Raw genomic sequence first — 21,560 nt, 5'->3', positions numbered from 1 at the left:
GAGCATTTATATACTTTCGATGATTATGAAATTTTAACTAATTCTTCTTTTGTGCTTGCTATTTTATTTATTTATTTATTTATTTATTTATTTTTTAACGTTTTATTTTTGAGACAGAGAGAGACAGAGCATGAACGGGGGAGGGTCAGAGAGAGGGAGACACAGAATCTGAAACAGGCTCCAGGCTCTGAGCTGTCAGCACAGAGCCTGACGTGGGGCTCTAACTCACGGAGTGCGAGATCATGACCTGAGCCGAAGTCGGCCGCTTAACTGACTGAGCCACCCAGGCGCCCTGTGCTTACTATTTTAGAAGACCTTTTTTCCTAAGTATTTTTTAGAACATTTTCTTTTCCACTTATCAGTTATTCTTCTATGAGTCTGGGCAGTGTAAATTATTTCTTTGCCAAAGAATCTCTTGGAACATCAGAATCTAACCTACTTGTGGACTTCCTTCTTTCATAAAAAGCCCCTGAAAGTATTTTATTAGCTGCAACAGGGCAGAAATAAGGATCTTTTGAAATTGCAAACAGCATCTTTGCATAATGTCTGGCGATTTGGTCTTAGTCCCAGGAGTGTTAAGTATTGTGACTAAGGAATATTTGATGATCTCTTTAAATGATGTTTGCCCTTCCCCTTTAAAAAAACATGTTGTCCTGCGAACTTTTTTACATTAGTGTATTCCCTAGCTTTATTTTTGAAATTTATTTTCACATGTATATTTTGGATCAGATAGCCCTATTCTCTCTGACCTTGATCTAGGTGATCCAGGTTGAAAGTGGCAGGCCCCAGTTCTGTAGCCAGCAGACTAAAAAGAGATTCTGAAGTGAAGTAGTTGCTGAACCCAAGAAATTAAGAGGAGCGTCTGTTCTTCCCAGAGACTATCATTAGAGCTTGCCTAGTTTTGCTCTGGCAAGTTTCATAAGGTCTGTTAGAAACAATAGAAGCATAGATCTACTGAGCTGAAAGGGATCGTGCTTAGCCTTCATCTATTCTAAATCCCTTATGGTAGAGATGAGAAAATGCATCCCAGACAGGGATTGTGATATTTTTTATTTTTAATTAGATATATATTTTTAAGTTTTTATTTATTTATTTATTTTGAGAGAGACAGAGAGTATGAGCAGGGGAGGGGTGGTGAAAGAGGGAGAATCTTAGGCAGGCTCTATGCTGTTAGCACAGAGCCCATGCAGGGCTCGAACTTGTGAACCGTGAGATCATGATCCAAGCCACAGAAAGTCAAGAGTCAGACACCTAACTCACTGAGCCACCCAGGCGCCTCAGGGATTGTGATCTTGAGGGGCACATTTTCTATTTGTATTCTTTTTTAAAAAGCCATTTCTAATTCAAGTTCATTTTAACAATATTTATACCGTACTGTGGACAGGACTCCCAAAATTTGTTGTGATTGCTCTGTTCATATGGTAGAGGAATTGAAGGGAAAGACTAGTTTGCTCCCACGAAAGGACTGAGAAAATACAGAGCAAAACATTGGACAAAACATAAGGACCTGGATGTGATTTGCCAGCCTCCATGTTAGTAAAAACAACTATTTGACTTACTTTATATAATCACAAACTTCAACTATGAAATAGAATAATAAAACAGTGTTATGGAAGACTACATGTTTCTCCATAATAGAACATAGTTGGTATTTTATTATTTTTTTAAGTCGTTTATTTATTTATTTTTTTTTTTTTTTAATTTTTTTTTCAACGTTTATTTATTTTTGGGACAGAGAGAGACAGAGCATGAACGGGAGAGGGGCAGAGAGAGAGGGAGACACAGAATCGGAAACAGCCTCCAGGCTCTGAGCCATCAGCCCAGAGCCCGACGTGGGACTCGAACTCACGGACCGCGAGATCGTGACCTGGCTGAAGTCGGACGCTTAACCGACTGCGCCACCCAGGCGCCCCTATCGTTTATTTATTTTACAGAGAGGGAGAGACAGTATGAGTGGGGGAGGGACTGAGAGGGGGGGAGGGGCAGAGAGAGATAGGGAGAAAGAGGATCCAAAGTGGGCTCCACGCTGACAGCATAGAGCCCAGTGCGGGGCTCGAACTCACAAACTGCGAGATCATGACCTGAGCTGAAGTCGGAGGCTCAACCGACTGAGCCAACCAGGTGCCCCCATAATTGGTATTTTGAAAAGGTAGTTTAAAAATTAGCTTTCTTACTCCACATACCTGCTTCCTGTGTATCTCGGAAACACATTTATTTACTGTATAAACAAAGTTGTAGTTTTTTTTTAAGTTTACTGCTACTTTTTGTTATTTAATGAGTAGAAACACTAGTTGAGGAAACAGTAGAGATTATCTTTCTGTTATTTCTACACTAGCCCAAAACATTCCAAGTAAGAAAAAGTTGGTGAGTCTGTTGTCATGGATGCCCCCAAATGTCTCTATGATATGACTGTTTTTACAAAGTCAGAAAAATTGGACCAATGCCTTTTCTCTCATTGCTACTTCTGGACTTGCTGTCTGACGGATGACTGGCACGAGTCATTGGTAGATTTAGTATGGCCTTCTGGGACTGTTCTTTACAGAGGGAATGGTTTTTATTTAAATGTGGTTCTCAGGCTAAGGGTTATATACCAGGAACCATTGTTACCAGAGCTCTCCAAAGCCTAAAGTGTTACACGAATACCACAGTTGGTAAGGAAAACAGTTACCCAACAGCGTCAACATCCTATTTTGATTTTAAAGAGAAAATTAAATACATAAGGGCAATGCATGTGTGTTTGTGCATGTGCACACAGATAGAGGCGTACCATAGTGGTGAAAAGCTTGAGCTTTGGAGTCACACAGACCTGAGTTCTACTTCCAGCTCCAGTACTTAATGTCCTCTTTTCTTAGACCCACAAAATGATTTTCAGTCAACTGTGAAGAATTAAAAATATGGTATGGGTTTCAAAGTGCTTAAAATTATGTCTCTATAAACTATTCATACTCATTCCCACATTCTTCCAGCCAGCCATACCTATGATTCTTTATGACCTGCTAACCAGCCAAGCTCAGATCTCTCACTGCTTCTCCACCAAGTACTAGAGGGCTCTCTGGGGTTCAAACTTCTTAAATTCAGTGTTTATAGTCCTTCATTCTTCCACCCACCACTATCTAAACATCCTGCAGCCCCTGCCTGTCCAAAGCTTGTTTACTGTCACAAAAACATGCAGATCTCAACGACTAGTTGATTTGAATCTTCTGAGACTCCTCTTCTGATCTCAACCTCATAAGTCCTTGTTCTTTTTTTTTTTTTTAACGTTTATTTCTTTTTGAGACAGAGAGAGACAGAGCATGAACAGGGGAGGGGCAGAGAGAGAGGGAGACACAGAATCCGAAACAGGCTCCAGGCTCTGAGCCATCAGCCCAGAGCCCAACACGGGGCTCAAACTCATGGACCGCGAGATTGTGACCTGAGTTGAAGTCAAATGCTTAACCAACTGAGCCACCCAGGCACCCCACCCAAAAACCAGTTTTAAATGGTAGAACATGGGGGCGCCTGGGTGGCGCAGTCGGTTAAGCGTCCGACTTCAGCCAGGTCACGATCTCGCGGTCTGTGAGTTCGAGCCCCGCGTCGGGCTCTGGGCTGATGGCTCAGAGTCTGGAGCCTGTTTCCGATTCTGTGTTTCCCTCTCTCTCTGCCCCTCCCCCGTTCATGCTCTGTCTCTCTCTGTCCCAAAAATAAATAAAACGTTTGGAAAAAAAAAAAATTAAAAAAAAATAAATAAATGGTAGAACATGTAGAATTTGCTGAGGAAAACTCATTTACCAAACATTTCATCCTTAGTCTAAAATATACAATTTTTAAGTAAAATATTTTCTTCTATTTCTTAGAAATACAATCACCTTCCTCATTCTAACAAAATTCATAAAATATATCTACATTGCAATTTCCAGCTGTGGCCTTGAAAATTTTAGCACTAGCACAATTTGCCAATTATGTAGAACCAATGAGTTCTATTTACAGTATTCTAAATTTTGCATATCTTCTACATGTTTATAAACTTTTTTCAGAAGACCAAATTATTTTTAAAAGCATATTGATTAATTTTAGTGACAGTCTTGAATATGTAGGTATGGCTCATTTACTGAATATTCACAGTTTACAACACTGTATTGGATATATTTCCTTCCACGAGTATTTTTCTTCACAATATGCCTTTTTGGTTACTCTTACATTTCCTGGAAGAATAGCATTAAATGTGGTTCTCAGGCTAAGGGTTATACACCATATCTCAACAGATATGTCCAGGTGTATACCAACGGCCTGGACTTTTCTATCTGTCTTAGTCCTATTTGACATGCTGCTGGACCATCCTTTTCATCGTGAACTCCTCTTCTTCAGCTTCCTGGGCATCCTTGCTGCGTCTCCTGCCCTTAGCCAAGTCCATTATCTTTTCTGTCACTTCCTTCTCCCTCCACTACTTAAATGTGGATGCTACCTTTGGTTCTGCCTTGGTACTGCTCTATTGCTTCTATGTTCTCTGATTTCTGTCCTCTATCTCATGGTTTCAACATTCATCTTTATGCAGATAACAACCTAATTCTAACATACTTATCATCTGGAAAAATGACCAGCACACAAAAAGAATTGCTCATTATATGAAGAGTGTTAACAGACAGCCTCTAAAAGTACTGTGGGATATTCCTCTAACACAGAGATTTAGATGTGGATTCAGGAAGTTTAGGAACACATTTCAAATTTTTTTTTTCAACGTTTATTTATTTATTTATTTTTGGGACAGAGAGAGACAGAGCATGAACGGGGGAGGGGCAGAGAGAGAGGGAGACACAGAATCGGAAACAGGCTCCAGGCTCCGAGCCATCAGCCCAGAGCCTGACGCGGGGCTCGAACTCACGGACCGCGAGATCATGACCTGGCTGAAGTCAGACGCTTAACCGACTGCACCACCCAGGCGCCCCTAGGAACACATTTCAGAAAGACTTTTATCCCCTTTTCTTTTTGGCCCAGTATATAATATAAAAATAACTTACATAACCAGTTAATCACATAATTTTGGGAAACTTTTCCAAATTTAAAAATATTTCTGATTTGTGTTTCATCTGAAAATTAAATGAGTTTTATTTTGAACAAATTCAATGTTGTTAATTCTTATGAGAATTAGAAAAGTTGCACATAATCCATAATTTAAAGTGTTTTATGCTTAAAAAATTTTAAATTCCATCCAGTAATTGATATACATTTTCCCCAAACTCATTAATTCATGAAGCTATGTATTATGAGCATTGTTTTTCTACCATTATGTTTTTAATAGCAAATACACAGAGTTTCAGCTACATTATCATTTAAATAGGCTTTTGCCGAAAGTCCATTGTTTACAAAACTCTTTGTAAAATGGGTTTCCACGGAGAAATGAGTTTCCAAGATGGAATTTAGAATCCTTGGCTCATACCTCTGCTGCTTAACAAGAAGGGAACCAGCCACTTGCCTGCCATCTCAGGTGCTGAGGAACTTTTCCTCAACCACACCCTTGAGCAAGGGGTGAGCTGGCATCCTGCTCTTTCTTCGGTACAAAAAAGGAAACAATATATTCCCCATGCAACCTCAGTTCCCACTGACAGGTAATTAATTTTATGGTGCGGAAGTAGCTGGCAAAAGGTACAAAATATTCTTAAATCTGGGATTCTTGAACTGGGGCATACATGTTTTATCTGGGAGGAGTGGTAGACATTTCCTCTAAACCTGCATTAACAATAAATGTGTACTAAAAAGGAACAGACATTACTTTCAAGTCGTTTTAACTCTCCTTCTTAATTGGCATTTTCTTCCTATATCTAAGTATAAAATTAAACACAGTATCTAGTTGACATTAGTCAGTACAATCATGAATAAAAGTGTGGATGCATTGGGGTAATATTGCACTGGAATATCTTAACTACAGGAATGGTAATTTGTTTCTCCTGCCACCCTTAAATCTTATATATGAATAAAGGACAGTGGTCAGTCCTTTAAGAATAAGGCATATTTCTGGATATCACAATGATCTGGAAAGTCTACACATACAATTTCCTGTGACATTTCTAACTTCTTGAAAGATACTTGTGGAGGCACTGACACCTGAGGCTGCCTATGGTCAAATAGGACTGTAAACATTACTCTTTCTTAAAACTTCCTTTCCCTTTAATTTGCTCTCTGCTTAGCAGCTTATTACTGTCTGTGGGTCCTTTCTTTTCTCTATCTCTAGGAGAAAATTTGAAGATTTCACTTTCAACCTGTTTTTAGGTTGATTCCCACATCTCTACTCCCTTCTAACCTGCTCTTCCAGCTCCCACCTGGTGCTTCCACTGGGATCTCTCATCAGCAACTCAAACTTAGCATTCTAAAATCCAAACTCATCCCTCTCCACTCAGCAACTAAACTTCTGATTTCTCTGTTTCTCTTAATAATGACATTATTTTCTGTCATCCAAAGTAAAATGGTCATCTTTTATTTCTTCCTCTCCTTGTTGCCTACATCCACTAAATTGTATAGTCTGTGCATTCTTGCTTCACGTCTTTCGTATTTACCCCTTCCTTTCCTCTGCCATTAGTACTTCTAATTACCTCATGCAAAGCTGTTACTGTTTTTGTAATTAGGATCTCTGTCTTGTGTCTCCCTCCAACTTACCTGACATAGTACTCCCCAACAATCATCTTTTGGTTGCTAAGTTTTCCAGGAAAAATATCCACTTGTTAAATATGTCCTTTGTATTTTACTTACCTAGTTATCTAAAATCAAGTAAGGGGACCATTTGGTACCTCCCCGTTCTCCCTTCCCCACCCTCCCATATTAAGCTTTACACCAAAACTTAATAGAAAGAGACAAGGAGAATGACTATCATACTTTCATTTTTTTACCTTAGGGTAAAAACTTGTGTGTTAAAGGCACATTTTAGGTTTACCTCTCTCCATGAATTCAGAATGGACTAATTAATTTCAGTGTTAGAAATGCAGCCTGCTACATGCCTATATTGTGTGCAGTATACACAAAGCTGAGAGAATGTAAGTGGTGAATCTGGGAGATTTGTAGGATGAGAAAGAGCAAGTAGACATGGCTCTTGTGTCTCTTGCTATGGTCAGTAACAGAGGCTGACCTATCTTTCACAGTGCCTAGCTTTCAATTTCTGATTTAGGTTCACAATACATACTTGTTGAATGATTGTAGTCTAAATTGGTTCATATCTTCACAAAATTATGGGTTACTCTAAATCTACTGCCTCCAATATAAGTCAAATGCCTTCTTCGTATTTAATCCTCAGTCAAAATTGTAATTTGGTTTTCATTGACTATGTCCGAAGGACATACACACAAATAAATGCAGTTATAGTGATTGTCTCTAAGAGACTTGAGGAGGAGGAATTTTTTTATGTGGTACTTAAAAAAAAATGTGCATGTGGGGTGCCTGGGTGGCTCAGTTGGTTGGACATTCGACTTTGGCTCAGGTCATGATCTCACATCTGGTGGGTTCGAGCCCCACATCTGGCTCTGCTGACAGCTCCGAGCCTGGAGCTTGCTTCGAATTCTGTCTCCCTCTCTCTGTGCTCCTCCCCTGCTTGCACTCTGTCTCTCTCTCAAAAATAAATAAACATTTAAAAAATAATTAAAAAAAATTAAAAAATGAGTATGTCTTAATTTCATGATAAACTAAAATAATATACCTAAAAACATAAATGATATACATTTTAGCTTAGGGGCTTTTCTCTGTTTTAGAACATATTAGTATCTAAACACTATATAAGAAACATATATAAGAAACTTAAGTAGCAGAAGTAGTGTCATTTCTTGGCCTTTCCTTGATACATTCACTGTATGAGACAACTTGTTACCAGTCTTACTTTTCTTTATTCATCCGGACACAGAAATTATCTCTAGGAAAGAAAGAGACACAGACCTATGGCATGCCACCAAGCCTCTTAGAAAAGATGCAGGCTTATCATGGAAAAATAATTACTAAAGAATAACACTCATGTGAGGAACTTCAACAGACTGCTCTTAAAAACACTATGGCTTTTTATTAAACTACTCAAAGGATTTGTAAGATGTTTCTGACCACTCAGAAAACATTCTCTCCCTCTCTTTGACACACATAAAGCACAAGATTATCAAAGATTTGAAAAGGAATAAATGGTTAAAATAGTTGCAAAATGTATTCCTCACTATCCTTATCACAACTCTCCTATCGGCTTCCCCCCGCCCCACATTACTTTCCTCCTTATGCTCTTCAATACTCCATTTTCCATTAAAGTCTGAATTTTCTGGGAATGGTAATATTCACCAAAGTCGATATAGTCCTACAAAAGGGATAAGTGGGCGATCTATCTGCGAACGTGTTTCAAAAACAAACACTGGGCACCCCGTCAAACGGCAGCTTGGAGGGTTTAAGGAAACCACAGAGCTGGGTGAGGAAGTCTTCGCGGGAGTGGGAAGCAGTCCTTCTACTCGGCTGTCTTACGGCTCCCCAAGCCTCAAGCTGTAGTCAGCTTTGGCTCTTGTTCCCTGTCTTTCCAACCTGGCTCCTGACCCTGCCAGCTCATACTGGGGTGTGGGCCTGCGGGTGCTGCACCGGGGTGACAACACTCTAGATGGGCCGAGCAATTTTGTAGTGGGTCCAAACCGGTACACTGATAAATAAAGTATTCCCGAGTAAACCGATTCCCTCTAGGGCTTGGATTCTTTTTTTCTTTCTTTCGGGTTTTTTTTTTTTTTTTTTTTTTTTTTTTGGTGCAGTGTCTGGGTGGCTCTGACACCTTAAGGCCGCTCATCTGCTCCTCCTCCCCCACGAGGATCCTACTCCTGGATCCAAGTACGCCTTCTCCCGGAGCTCGCGCACCCCTTGCATTTCCTCCCTCTCACTGTACCCTTGCATTTCCTCCTCCTCCCGACCCAGCCTCCCCCCCACCTGCCCGCCTCCAGCCACATGACAGGAAGGGCTCCGCCACGCGACGTCACCGACGTCCGCGCCCCCGTCCTCCCCCCGCACCGCGCGCAAAGAGCGGCGGGCGGAGGGGAGTACGTGGTCGCACGCTCCGCGCTCCCCAACCAGAGCTCGCCAGAGCACCCCGGCGGCCACCGCCGAGCCGGCTCGCGGGTTCCCGGATGTGCGCCGCTCGCGGAAGCCCCGCCCCCGCCGCCGGCTCCGCGCGCGCCCCCGCCCTCCGCCCTGCTGCGCTCCGCTTTCCCCTCCCTCTCCGCCCTCCCCCTTTTTCGTGCCTTGAGGTTGCGGGTCAGCGCGAGCCACTGCAGTGAGTCCGTCACGGCTCCCGCGCGAGTTTAGGTTGCAGCCCTCGAGCCGCCTGGCCCCCTCTCCCCCTTCTTCCCCTCCTCTCTGCTTCTCTGTCTCTCCCCTTTTTCGCCATCTCTCCTCCCCGCTCTCTCCGTCTCTGAATCTCGACCTTAATTTCTTTTCTTCCCCGCCCGCTCCCGCGTGCCCAGTCACCCGGCCGGCGCGGGCCCCGCGGCGCCGCCTCCCCTCCCCTCGGGCGTCCCGAGGGCCGCAGCCGCCCCAGCCCAGCTGGGCCGCCGCCGCTTCCTGCGGGAGCCCTTCTGAACGCCGACACTCTTCTCCCCCCGCGCCAGCCGCCGACTGCCCAGCAAAATGGTGAGACCTTTGCTTCCCCTATGCACCATCTCTCCTCCGCTCGCCGCTTTCAGGGACGGGGGCGGGGGCGAGCCCCGACGCCCCCGGCCGGCTTCCCCCGGTGGAAAATTCGAGAGACCCAGGCAGGCTGGTGCCGCGGCGGGTCCGAGAGAGCCCTCAGCGGCCCGGGTGCGTTGGCGGCTGGCGGGGGGGCGGTGGGCCGGCTGCTTGACAGGGCCACCCCCCAGCCTCTGCGGGGCGCCCCTCCGCCCCTACCCCCGCGGTCGTCTGGAGTCCGTCCGGGCCTCGACCCCCTCCTCCCGGCCCATGGGCCTGGTCCTGGCCCTTCGTCGCCCCGCGTTACTTCCCTCAGGACCCTCCTCCACGTGGAGACCCCCTTTCACCACCAGCCTCCCCCCCCCCCCGCCCCCGACTCGCTCCTTCAAGTTCTGGCATATTCCAGAATCCTGGGGAAATAATATGTGGTAAATGGCTTTTTATGTAAGACCCACTTTCTCTCCAGAGCTGTTCTTTATCCCACTCCATTTTCAAACAGTGAGCCTTGGCAGGAATCCTGCCACTTCTCCCCTTTTCTGTTAGTATTTTGCTGCTGTTTGCAGCCTTATGGGGCTCCTTTCGCTGCTGCTTTTCTCTTTGCACTGGCGAACCGGAAAGGTCCAAGGTGTATATTCATGAAAACGTAGTCCTGCTCGGTCTTTGATAAATGGAGATACTTGTTTTTAAAGCTTCCTTACTGTCAAGGGTTTTTCGTGTTCTTTGTTACCGTCGTAAGTCTCTCTCTCTCGTGGTGGTTGTTTTTGAATCATGGCGATTTAAATTTGTCTTTCCTTACCCTCACATTAATCCCTAGGTAGAATTCATTGCTGTAGTGTTTCAAACCGACGCTAGGGGTGTGTCTCCCGCCTCTGTCACCGTGGCCAAGAAATCAACGACGCCCTTTTAGCCTGTTACCTTACCGGTTCTCTTGCTCCGGGTAGCCGCGGTAGTTTCCTCTTTGCAATCACGAACTGTATACGTAGTAGTTAAAGTTCGCAGTGCTTTTCCATGTAAGATATTCAAACATGGAATTTGGTGGCTACGCTTTTTCTAGAAGTCTTCAAACAGTTGTCAGAAGATTTTTAGACCGATTGTTTGACGTTGGGTAGTTTCTTGTATTGTATTTCACCCCGTATGTAGAAATCAAGTGTTTGAAAACAGAGTGGTGGATTAGTGAAGAGAGAAATTCAGTTGATTGCAACTAAACATCAGTTTGGTGTGATTGTGAGGGGACAGAGTGAAACTAGAAAATTCAAGTCAGCTTTTATTGAAAATACAGGGCAAAAGATTAAGTGCACTTTTCAGTGTACTTAAAATCCAGATTAAGAACAGACTTAATAAATGGTTAGTGATTTTGATATATAGAGGAAAATTTTCCCTGTCAACTTGGGAGGCTGCTCAGAGACAACTTTGGCCGTCAAAGTTACAAAACTTAGGTTTTTCCAGACCACTACAGAAAGCAGCTTAGATCAAGGCCCTTCATAGAGCAGTCTTTTTGTTGCCATAGTTTTTTGGAGTTAGGAATTGCACTTTAGTGCTTTAATACCACTTCCTTATACATATATTTTACTTGACGGTCAGGATCTTGAAGATCTTTGGCCATTGCAGTGAATGTTTTTACCTGCATTTCATTGTGAGGAATAACGATCCAACTTTTTGTTGCTTGTGTATTATATATCAGAATGCACTGTTTTCCAAGTAGTTTGCTTGCTTGCTTGCTTGCTTGTTTTCTGTAGTGTGTCCCCTCAGGAACCTCCTCTCCCCCTTTTTTTGTTCTTAAATTTACTTTCCTGGTACTCAGTGTTTTCTTATCTTTAAAAATTTTAAGATTTATTTTATGATGTTTTCTTATAGGTGATTATTTCCCTCTTTCTAGTTTCCTCTTTAGTATTTATTTCCAGATTTACTCTTGGTTCTTTTAGTCTGCCATTCTCTCAATTCCATTTCAAGACCTAGTTAATTTGTTGTGACAGAGGCCTCCCAACTTTGGGATTATTTTGGTCTGTTGAATGTAGTAGCACTGGTTTGAAAGTGTCAAGACGATACCTATAGCTGAATTCTGCTATATAGGATATTAATTAGCTCAAATAAATTGGGCTTTGGAGTGATCTGGTTCACTGTTCTAGTTAATGGAGTATAAAGTTCTGAAAATTTTCACTCCCTTTGGAAAACTTTATTATAACTCTTACTGAGTATCATGAACCTGTTTACAGTTTTGTCAGTGGGTTTTAATTTAGGAATTAACTTATAAATATCACTGATTAATTCAAGTAAGGGGAAGGTAAAAAGATTGGATTGAACCTATCAACAATCTTTTCTGACAGGTATTTATTTTAGTTGCTACATTAAATATACTTTATTTCTTCTTTGCCTAAGAGTTCAGTCTTTCCCTCCCTTCACCTCTTTTTGAATTTTAAACTGTTGAGCATCCAGGCGGGATGAAGATTTTATATACACAACACACACACACTTGAGTACTGTGCTTCTAGGAATTTTCCCTTACTGGTCAGTTGTCTATGGTAAAATAAATATCTGTTTATAGAAATACATAAATAGATAACTTCACCATTTTTTCTATAGGTGGGCATGTGTATTTAAATAGAGTACTTCAGTGTTAATGGCATGCAGAGGAATGTAAAAAGAATTAAATGATAAAATAGAGTGTTTAGGTCAGTGGGATTGAAAAGTTTTTGGAGGAGTAAATTTTTAAGGGCATTTTTAGAAACCATTAACTTTTCATGTATCAGAAATAGTTTTTCTTACCATGTACTTAGGATAATTTAAAAATAGGATTTTATTTTGGATGCATATATGAATATAGTGCATAAGTAATTGGCTTTTCTTTTAAATTTTGTTTCTTGGGAAACCTTAAATCTTGTAAATGACCTTTTTATATCTCTGTGTTTTTTAAAAATGTTAATTTATTTGAGAGAGAGAGAAAGAGCAGGGTAGAGGGGGAGAGAATCCCAAGCAGGACCACTGTCAGCATGGAGCCCCACTAGGGGCTTGATCTTACTACCATGAGATCACAACCTGACTCGATATCAATAGTCAGACGCTCAAACGACTGAGCCACCTAGGTGCCCCTATTGTTGTGTTTTTAAACTTATTAAAATCATCTCTACAATGTATAAATAGAACTTAAAACATTTATTGCTGTCTACGATACCTGCACTTAGAGTTGCACACGACATACTCTAATTCTGTGACAAAGGCTAAGCAAGCCTTTGCAGCAAAGCAAGCAACCTGTCTTATGGTCAGCAGAATTAAAACTGACATCAGTCATGAGGAGAAAATTTCTCTGCTCATTATGTCCCACAGTGGATGAGAAAATTGAAAAGGTGCAGATTGCAAGGTAAAGAAGCTAAGGGTCAGTTGGCAAAGCAGTGCAAGGGACAGACAAGTGCGGGAAGGTTGAAGCATCTGTCATAGGTAGTAAGGCAAGCAAAAGTACAAGGCAGTATAAGGAAGTCAGCTTGGGCAAGGAGGATTAAGTGAGTCAGACTGACCATGGGCCCAGAGTCTGGGCAAGCAACAGGATTCATTCATATCACGAGTACTTGTAGATTTTGTCTCATGTTCATTGGTTACTGTGCTTGGTTGTTGAGGATGTTAAAATGATTAAGGCAGGTTTCTTACTGTCATTTTCGCCTATAACAGTAGACAATGCTAGTAGGTGTGAAAAGTTAGCTCTAGTTATATGAATAATATAAAGCCTGATAGAAATTGAGGAAAGAGCAAGATCAGTTTCTTCTGGGATAGGGAAAGTTTTATGAATCAGGTGACAATTGAGCTGGGATTAAAAAGGTTATTAAGATTGCAGTAGGCAGAGTTGGAGGCATCAAGGAAAAGACTCTTTAAATCTTGGAGAAAGGAAGAGAAAACATATATTTGGAACACTAGTATTCAAAATGTGGTTCTTGGGCCAGTAGCATCATCTGGGAATTTGTCAGGCCCTAGTCTGGACCAGCTGAATTCAAAACTCTAGGGATGGGGCCAAGCAGTCTAGATTTTATAGCTTTTTAGGTAATTCTGAAATATGCTAACTTTTCAGAGCAACTATTTAGAAAATAGCAAGGAATGTTTTTATTTAAATTTTAGTTGAGTATTTGTTGACATACCTCATACTGGCTGTATAAACATAAGACATAATTGTAATTTCCAAGAACTTAATCAAGTGGAATAAACAAGACAATTATGCATGGTGACGTGCTATTAACAAACTAAAGTTGGGGATGCTTAAGAGTACATAGCAGGGGAGGGGTACCCAGCTGCGTCAGTCAGTGGAGCATGTGACTCTTGATCTCCAGGTTGTAGTTTGAGCCCCACACTGGGTGTAGAGATTACTTTAAAATCTTTAAGTAAAAATATATGGCAGGGGAGAGGCTTAATCTAAACTGGGATGAGGATGAGGCAATGAGATGAATGTCCCTCAGAGGAAGCTTCCTGGGAGAGATGGTGTCTGAGCAGAGTCAAAGGATGCGTATTTAGCCAGTGGGAGAGGTGGTCTGCTTAGAGTATTATGTTTAAAGCCATAAGATATGCAAGCCTGTTTAGCCTGGTTGGAGGGTAGAGGATTAGGGTGGAAAGGAGAAAGAGGGTGGTCAGGTAGATTGAGGCAAGACCATGGAGGGGCTTGCATATCATATGAAGGAGTTAACATTTTTTTCCCTAAAGCCAGTGGGAAGCTATTATTTTTAAGAATGACATTGTCTCATTTACTTTTTTAGAGAGATTAGTCTGGTAGCCATGTGGATAATAAAGTAGAATAAAAGAATATAGGTACGGGGACCAATTAAGAAATTATTACAGTAATTCATGTGAGAAGTAAGGACTCAAAAAGAATGTAGGAGCAGTGCAAATGGAGAGGAGAGACCAAGTATGAGACATTTTAGGAGCAGAAGATAGGACTTGGTGACTGTTGGATTGTGGGTAAGGAAAGGGATGAACCATGTGTGGCTTCTGGCTTGGGTGACTGGATAGATGATAGTGGTATCCGTTCAGCAAATATTTACTGAACACCTACTAGGGTAAGATTCAGTTCTTCATATTCTAGGGGTATATGAGAAATGCTGTCCCTGTCCTCAAGAAACTTCCAGTTTGTTGGTATGACTTGTTTTATCTCTAGTGTTCTCTCCTCATTTGGTAATCAATGCTTGGAATGCTATGTTGCAAGATTCTAAGTTCGTTAGGATACAGTGCTGTGAAACATTAACACTGCCTGCCACATAGATATCATGGTCTAGGATAGAAGAAGCTTGGTATTCTAAAGGTAGGAAGAGGTAACATATGTTAGAACAGTGATTCTTAGTACATACGTGGATCTTGAACTAGCTGCATCAACATCATCTGGGATCTTGTCAGAAATGCACATTCTCTGCCTAGGAGGTATAGGAAAAGGAGATTAAGGGAGTGTTAATAAAACTGTTAATAGAGGTCATAATCTCTAAGTAATTTCCGTTAAAATCTGGGTGATGAAAATAAGATTGTAAGGAAATGTAAACTCTAAGAATGCAGAGGCCTTGTCTTTAAGATTACAGATACTTGGTATATTCCAGATATTAAGTAGTGTTAGAAGGAATATGTAAATGAGTAAGTGGCATAAAGGAGTAAGTGCTGATGAGACCATGGAGGCAATGAGTGTTCCTTTTTTGAGACATTTATGAAAAAAAGGACAAAGAAAAGTTAATTTCAGTGGTTTACAGTTGGGATGTATTCTATTTAGGATAGCAGATGTTGGTATTCTTTAGAATTAGAAGAGAAGCCAGGTGAGGGAGCTCTAAGAAAGGATGATTAATGGAATGAGTCCTAGAAGTGGCAGAAAGAAGAGGGGAGGGATAAAGGGAAAGGAGGGACATCAAAAGAGGGGAAAAAAATCAGAGTGAGGAAAGTAGGCCATGGCAACAGATTTGTTTTAATAATGGAGTTCATGTGGTATGACCTAAATCATCTCAGTAATTTGAGATAGTTTGAGGCAAGATCATCTGAAGTTGAGATTAAGGCTAGGCAAATGGGGTGAGATTGAGGGTGAGGAGTATGGAAAAGGATTATAATACTTATTTGGGGAGATTTGATATGCAGTTAATAGGGTATTAAGTAAATGTTGTTAAATAGTAAGTGGACCCAGGAGAGAGCACCAGTGAGTCGGTGACCTAGGGAATGGATCTAGGAAATTGGAGTATTAACAAGAAAAGAGGTTAGTACTTTGTCAGTCTTTTTTTTTTTTTTTAAGTTTATTTATTTTCAGAGGGAGCGAGAGAGAGGAGTGTGTCAGTGCACGAGCAGGGGAGGGACAGAGAGAGAGGGAGAGAGAATCCCAAGGAGGCCCCATCTGCAATGACGGCATGGAGCCTAACATGGGACTCTATCTCACGAATTGTGAGATCATGACCTGAGCCAAAAATCAAGAATCAGAAGCTCAACCGACTGAGCTACCCGGGCGCACCTGTCAGCCTTTGTTTTAATAACTTCTGATGAAATTACATAGGTCTAAAAGGAACCATTTTTCTGAGTTCAGATTTTATATAAGGGCTATATCTAGTTGTAGATTGATATTCTTAATTTTTTTTTAAAGTTCTAAGGACACTATTAATACATTTGCTTAAAAATTCAAATTATACTGAAAGGTATAAATGGCAAGTGAGCCTTTTCTGGGCACCTCTTTTGCTTGTATTGATCACTGTTAAGTTTCTTGTATACTTTTCCAAAATGGAGCTTTTTGGTATTTTTTTCAACCCACGGCAGTGTATGGATTTATTACTATTTCATAATTAAAGCGATTTTAACGATACCATGGTCTAGTTACTCCTTACAATGTCATTCCAAGGTTTTTAACTGTATTTCAGTTAAGCACTGACTCAAAAACAATTCAGTGTAGTTTTTTAATCAGCGATTTTGTAATGATTGAGGTTGAAAGTAATCTCTACACACAGTGTGAATTGAACTCACAACCCTGAGATCAAGAGCATATGTTCTGACTGAGCTAGCCAGGCCCCGTGAGAAAATATTTTACCAGAACATTTTTTTGTACTTATTTTTTCTACTTATCACCTTGCTAAGCATTAACTAAATGGGTAACAGTTTCTTTCTTTCTTTTTTTTTTTTAACTTTATTTTTGAGAGAGAGTGAGCAGGGGAGGGGCAGAGAGAGCCAGAGCCAGAGAATCCCAGGCAGACTCTATGCCATCAGCACAGAGCCTGACGTGGGGCTTGAACTCACAAACCGTGAGACCATGACCTGAGCTGAAACCAAGAATTGGATGCTTAACCAACTGAGGCACCAAGGTGCCCCAGGATAACATTTTTTTTTAAATTAAAACAAGAAAATGACCTCCAAAATGTAGTCTATAAAGCATGTATTTTATTTCAAATTTGCCAGATTAAAATTACTTCCTCACTTTTATACTTCCAAATAAACCTTCTCTTCAGCAGCCCACATCTACTCTCTTTTCTGAATTTTCTCCTTGAACTCCCATACCCTTTTTGTGATTATGAGTTGACAGTTAATGTGTAGATCTGGCACAGGAGTAAATTTCGAGATGTGATTACTGTATGTTTTTGGGTTTGTCTTTGGTTTTGATAATCTTGTACTATAAAAATGTTTTTAACACTTGAAGATTTCTATAAGAAATCTTTTATTTATTTTTTTAAATTTATTATTTTTTTTAACGTTTGTTTATTTTTGAGACAGAGAGAGACAGAGCATGAACAGGGGAGGGTCAGAGAGAGAGGGAGACACAGAATCTGAAACAGGCTCCAGGCTCTGAGCGGTCAGCACAGAGCCCGATGTGGGGCTCGAACTCACGGACCGCGAGATCATGACCTGAGCCGAAGTCGGATGCTTAACCCACTGAGCCACCCGGGCGCCCCAGAAATCTTTTAAAATTTAGCATTGAAAACGCAGCGACCGTAGGTTCTTACAAGTTCCTTCCTCAGAGTTTTGTTTTGTCAGTTAAAGCCCATTATTAGGTGTATCATAAGGAGGGCTGTGTTGATAATCTGTTGCTATCCCAAGAAACATTTCTGTGAGATGATACTTTGAATTGTTTTTGTAGCATAATTAAATTTATCTGTACTCTAACCAGGTCTCTTTTGTCCTTTGTAAATAATACAGAGTATTTTTGTGTGTGAGAATTAGGTATGCATTTTAAAACCTAGGTACAAGGTAGTGAAGCATAGCAACCTACCATTGGCTTTAATGGAGCTGTCTGTTAGCACTTTTATTTATCCTTAATCTGTCTAGTTTTAGGGCTGATTTTTTTTGTCCTATCTACCTGAGTCTGATGCCACAACCAATCTCCTATTATAGGTGTGCAGTAAGCCAGCATCCTGGGGTATTATTTACTTGTAAGGCAGTCTTTAATAGAAATTGTTAATGTCAGGAAAGAAAAGTGCGAGTAGGTAGTAAGGGAAATCTGTGATTTTAAATCTATTTGTGTTAAAACTGTTTTCCTAACAAATACAATTTTATGAATTATAAACTAACTCATAATCTTTTTCAAGTAAATAATGAAATTTATGAACAGATATATTTACGCTCTGCTTTTCTGTTTGGCTGTCACTCTGTCATACTTCTTGACTATTTGCTCATTTTCTTGTTTTTCAGTACACTACAGTCTAGATCTGTGATGTCCAAATTACTAGCCACATGGGACTATTAAAATTTTAATTAAAATGAATTAAGATAAAATTATAAATTTAGTTCTTTAGTCACAGTAGCTACATTAAAAATACTTAGTGGCTACTTGTGGCTAGTGGTTACTACATTTGTGCAGATATAGAATGTTTATGTCATTGCAGAGCAGAAAGTTTTATTAGATAGCACTGGTCTAGAATGATTATGTATCTGCATTTCACTGAAAGTTATTATGTTGGCAGTAATCTAATTACCAGCATGAGATTTGGAGTTAGAAAGATTTGAATTTGGATTCTGGTTCTGCCATTCATTAGCTATGTGACCTTGAACAAACACCATAAGCTCTCGACCTTATTTAGTAGTGTAAATTGGGAATTAAGAACACCTCAAATTGTGACAATAATGAATGTCTGGAAATCCAATTGGTACTCATTAAATGTATTTGGTTCTTCTTTCTTTGTACTTGGCTTCTTTGTAACGTTGGAACTTGTTGGAAACTCTTGGGAGTTCTTTCCTTTTTTGGCTTCCGTGACATTTTCTGCTAGTTGCTGTTCTGTGTCTCTGACCATTTTTAATCTTTGTTGCTAGCTTTTCATCTGGGTTTGGTCCAAGGCCCTCTAAGTATTGATTGTATCACTTTCCCATTTAAAATCCTATATATCATAGGATTAACACAGCCTTAACATAGCTCAGAGACTTGATAGGTTCTACTTATTGCTTACTTTGCTTATTTCACCATGTTCCTGCTTTTGCTCTATGCTCCAACAACTTGGTCTTGTTACGTTTTATTAAGTATTGTATGCTAGGTTTATTCTGCTGTTTATTACTACTGTCAGAGCTTTTTGCATCGGCTATGTTTGGAATGCCACAAAAGTCCCTCAAGTAAGTGACTGAGCCTCCCACCCCCATGGCAGGTCACACCACGTTCCTATATTATGCCAGCTGCCAGCATAGATTCCTCCATATTATAAGAATTTAATAAATATTTGTTGAACGGGTGAATTGAGTGAATTGAATAAATTCTTTGTTTATTTTCAAAGTTTCATCATCTCTTACGTAGTGATGATTCATATCTTCAGCCTGCGTCATTCTTTCTGTTCAGTCTGAGGATCTAACTGCTTATAGGATATTCACTCTAAATAAAGGTGTGTGTAAGTCACCTCAACTCATCATAACTAAAACCACATTCATTATTGTCTTCCTATTCATGCTTCCATTATTCCCTAATTTTTCTTATTGGAAACAATTATCAATTCATTCACTCCTGGCCGGAAACCTGGCATACCTTCTTCTCCCCTTTACTACTAAAGTCTTAAGCAGTTCTCAGTTGCAGCCTGTGCTAAGAGTAGTAGAACATAGAAACATGTGGCCTGACCTGTGGGGGTGGGAGGCTGTTACTTACTCAGTTACTTACTTGAGGCATTCCTGTTGAGTTCACATACTATTACTGATAAAGAGGAAAACGTATTTATAATGTTCCCAGCATGTTAATACTTTGTGCCATCAAGCAGTGACAGCTGAATCCAAAACACACTAACAAAGCTAAAAGTAGTGAGCCAACAAAGAATAATGTATACTATCCATACAGCCCACATTCTTCCTCATGACTCAGTTTGGCCATTTATCTATGTTGGAAGAATTTATTGCACAGTTCCTCCAGATGTTTGTGCATTTTTCTTTTGTTTCTATAACTTAGTTTCAGATACCCCTTAACACTTTTTTCTGTTACTTTCATCTGTACCTTTATTTTAAAAAAATTTAATGCTTTTTCCTTTTTTTTGAGAGAGAGGACAAGTGGGGGAGGGGCAGAGAGAGAGGAGACACAGAATCTGAAGCAGGATCCAGACTGTGAACTGTCAGCACACAGCCCGATGGGGCCTCGAACCCACAAACCGTGAGATCATGACTTGAGCTGAAGTCAGATGTTTAACTGACTGAGCCACCCAGGCTCATCTGTACCTCTTAAAAGTCCCATACTGGGGTGCCTGGGTGGCTCAGTCAGTTAAGCGTCCGACTTCGACTCAGGTCATGATCTCACAGTTCGTGTGTTCATGCCCTGCCTCGGGCTCTGTGCTGACAGCTCGGAGCCTGGAGCCTGCTTTGGATTCTGGGTCTCCTCTCTCTGCCCCTACCTTGCTTGTGTGCTGTCTTACTCTGTCTCTCAAAAATAAATAAATGTAAGTAAAAAAATTTTTTTAAAGTCCCATACTTATTAGTTAGCACATCTTTATGCTTAATTAGGATTTTTGTTGGTTTTGTTGGTACTCTGATTGCATAGGTTTTGAGTGTCTGCTTCCAACTGTTTTCCTTAAGCCGTTTTGTTTATTTGTTTGTTTATTTTAAGTAAGCTTTTTGCCGAGCATGGGGCTTGAACTCATGACTCTGAGATTGAGTCACATGCTCTAATGACTGAACCAGCCAGGTGCCCCAAGCGATGTTTTTTTTGTTTTTGTTTTTGTGTTAATGTTTATTCATTTTTGAGAGAGAGAGAACATGAGCAGGGGAGGGGCAGAGAGAGAGGGAAGCACAGAATCCGAAGCAGGCTCCAGGCTCCGAGCTGTCAGCACAGAGCCCGATGCAGGGCTTGAACCCACAAACCGTGATATCATGACCTGAGCCAAAGGCAGGCGCTTAACTGACTGAGTCACCCAGGTGCCCCAAACCATGTTATTTTTAATCGTAGTTTTAAGAGCATGAAGTTTTTTCAGGAGCATCAGTATCATGTTATAACAAACCTGTCTTCCCATTTAGAATCCCCCAAATGCCTCTTGAATCACCTTCTTTATCCCCATTGCTCCTGGCATTGTTGGAATTTCATTTATAGTTCATGTGGACTATTTCCATAGCCACCATAATGCTTTGATGTTTTTGCCTATAGTTTCTTCCTTCTTCATTCTGTCTTCCAGAGTTGCCACCAGAGTTTTTCTTCTGAAAAGGAAATCCAGTGTCACTGCCTTATTTGAAAGTCAATGCTACCTCTTCTATTAAAATTTTAAATTCCTTTGAATGCCACTCATGTTCTGATCATTGTTTCTAGCCATCTTTATGCTATAACCGAGTCAGGTTACTTGATTCTCAAGTGTCTCATCTTTTTTTTTTTTAACTTATTGGTGCCTTTGTATATATTTTTTCTTTCATCTACACTGTGCTTCTCCTTTCTCTGGCAAATATCAAGATCCTGTTACAATGGCATTGGGTGAAAACTTTACCAACTCCCTCAGGCAATTAATGGCCATTTGTAAGTAACTTTCATAATAGTATATACCATATTTCATTGTGTTTAATGCCTCCCC

The 21,560-nt window shown here is 40.7% G+C and overlaps 1 protein-coding gene across 1 annotated transcript in view; it reads left to right on the top strand.

Moving 5' to 3' along the window:
* The first annotated feature begins 9,490 nt into the window (after window positions 1–9,490).
* PPP3R1 (protein phosphatase 3 regulatory subunit B, alpha) overlaps window positions 9,491–21,560 on the top strand; it is a 66,814-nt gene continuing 54,744 nt past the window's right edge. Inside the window, exon 1 of the mRNA XM_043603537.1 lies at window positions 9,491–9,597. Coding sequence (XP_043459472.1) covers window positions 9,595–9,597 — 3 coding nt within the window. The 5' untranslated portion in view covers window positions 9,491–9,594. The remainder of the gene's footprint in view (window positions 9,598–21,560) is intronic.

The sequence above is a fragment of the Prionailurus bengalensis genome, chromosome A3 (assembly GCF_016509475.1).
Source record: "Prionailurus bengalensis isolate Pbe53 chromosome A3, Fcat_Pben_1.1_paternal_pri, whole genome shotgun sequence".
Classification (NCBI taxonomy): Eukaryota; Metazoa; Chordata; class Mammalia; order Carnivora; family Felidae; genus Prionailurus; species Prionailurus bengalensis.
Note: the sequence above shows the minus strand (reverse complement) of the source record. Positions and strands in the feature narration are given on the sequence as shown.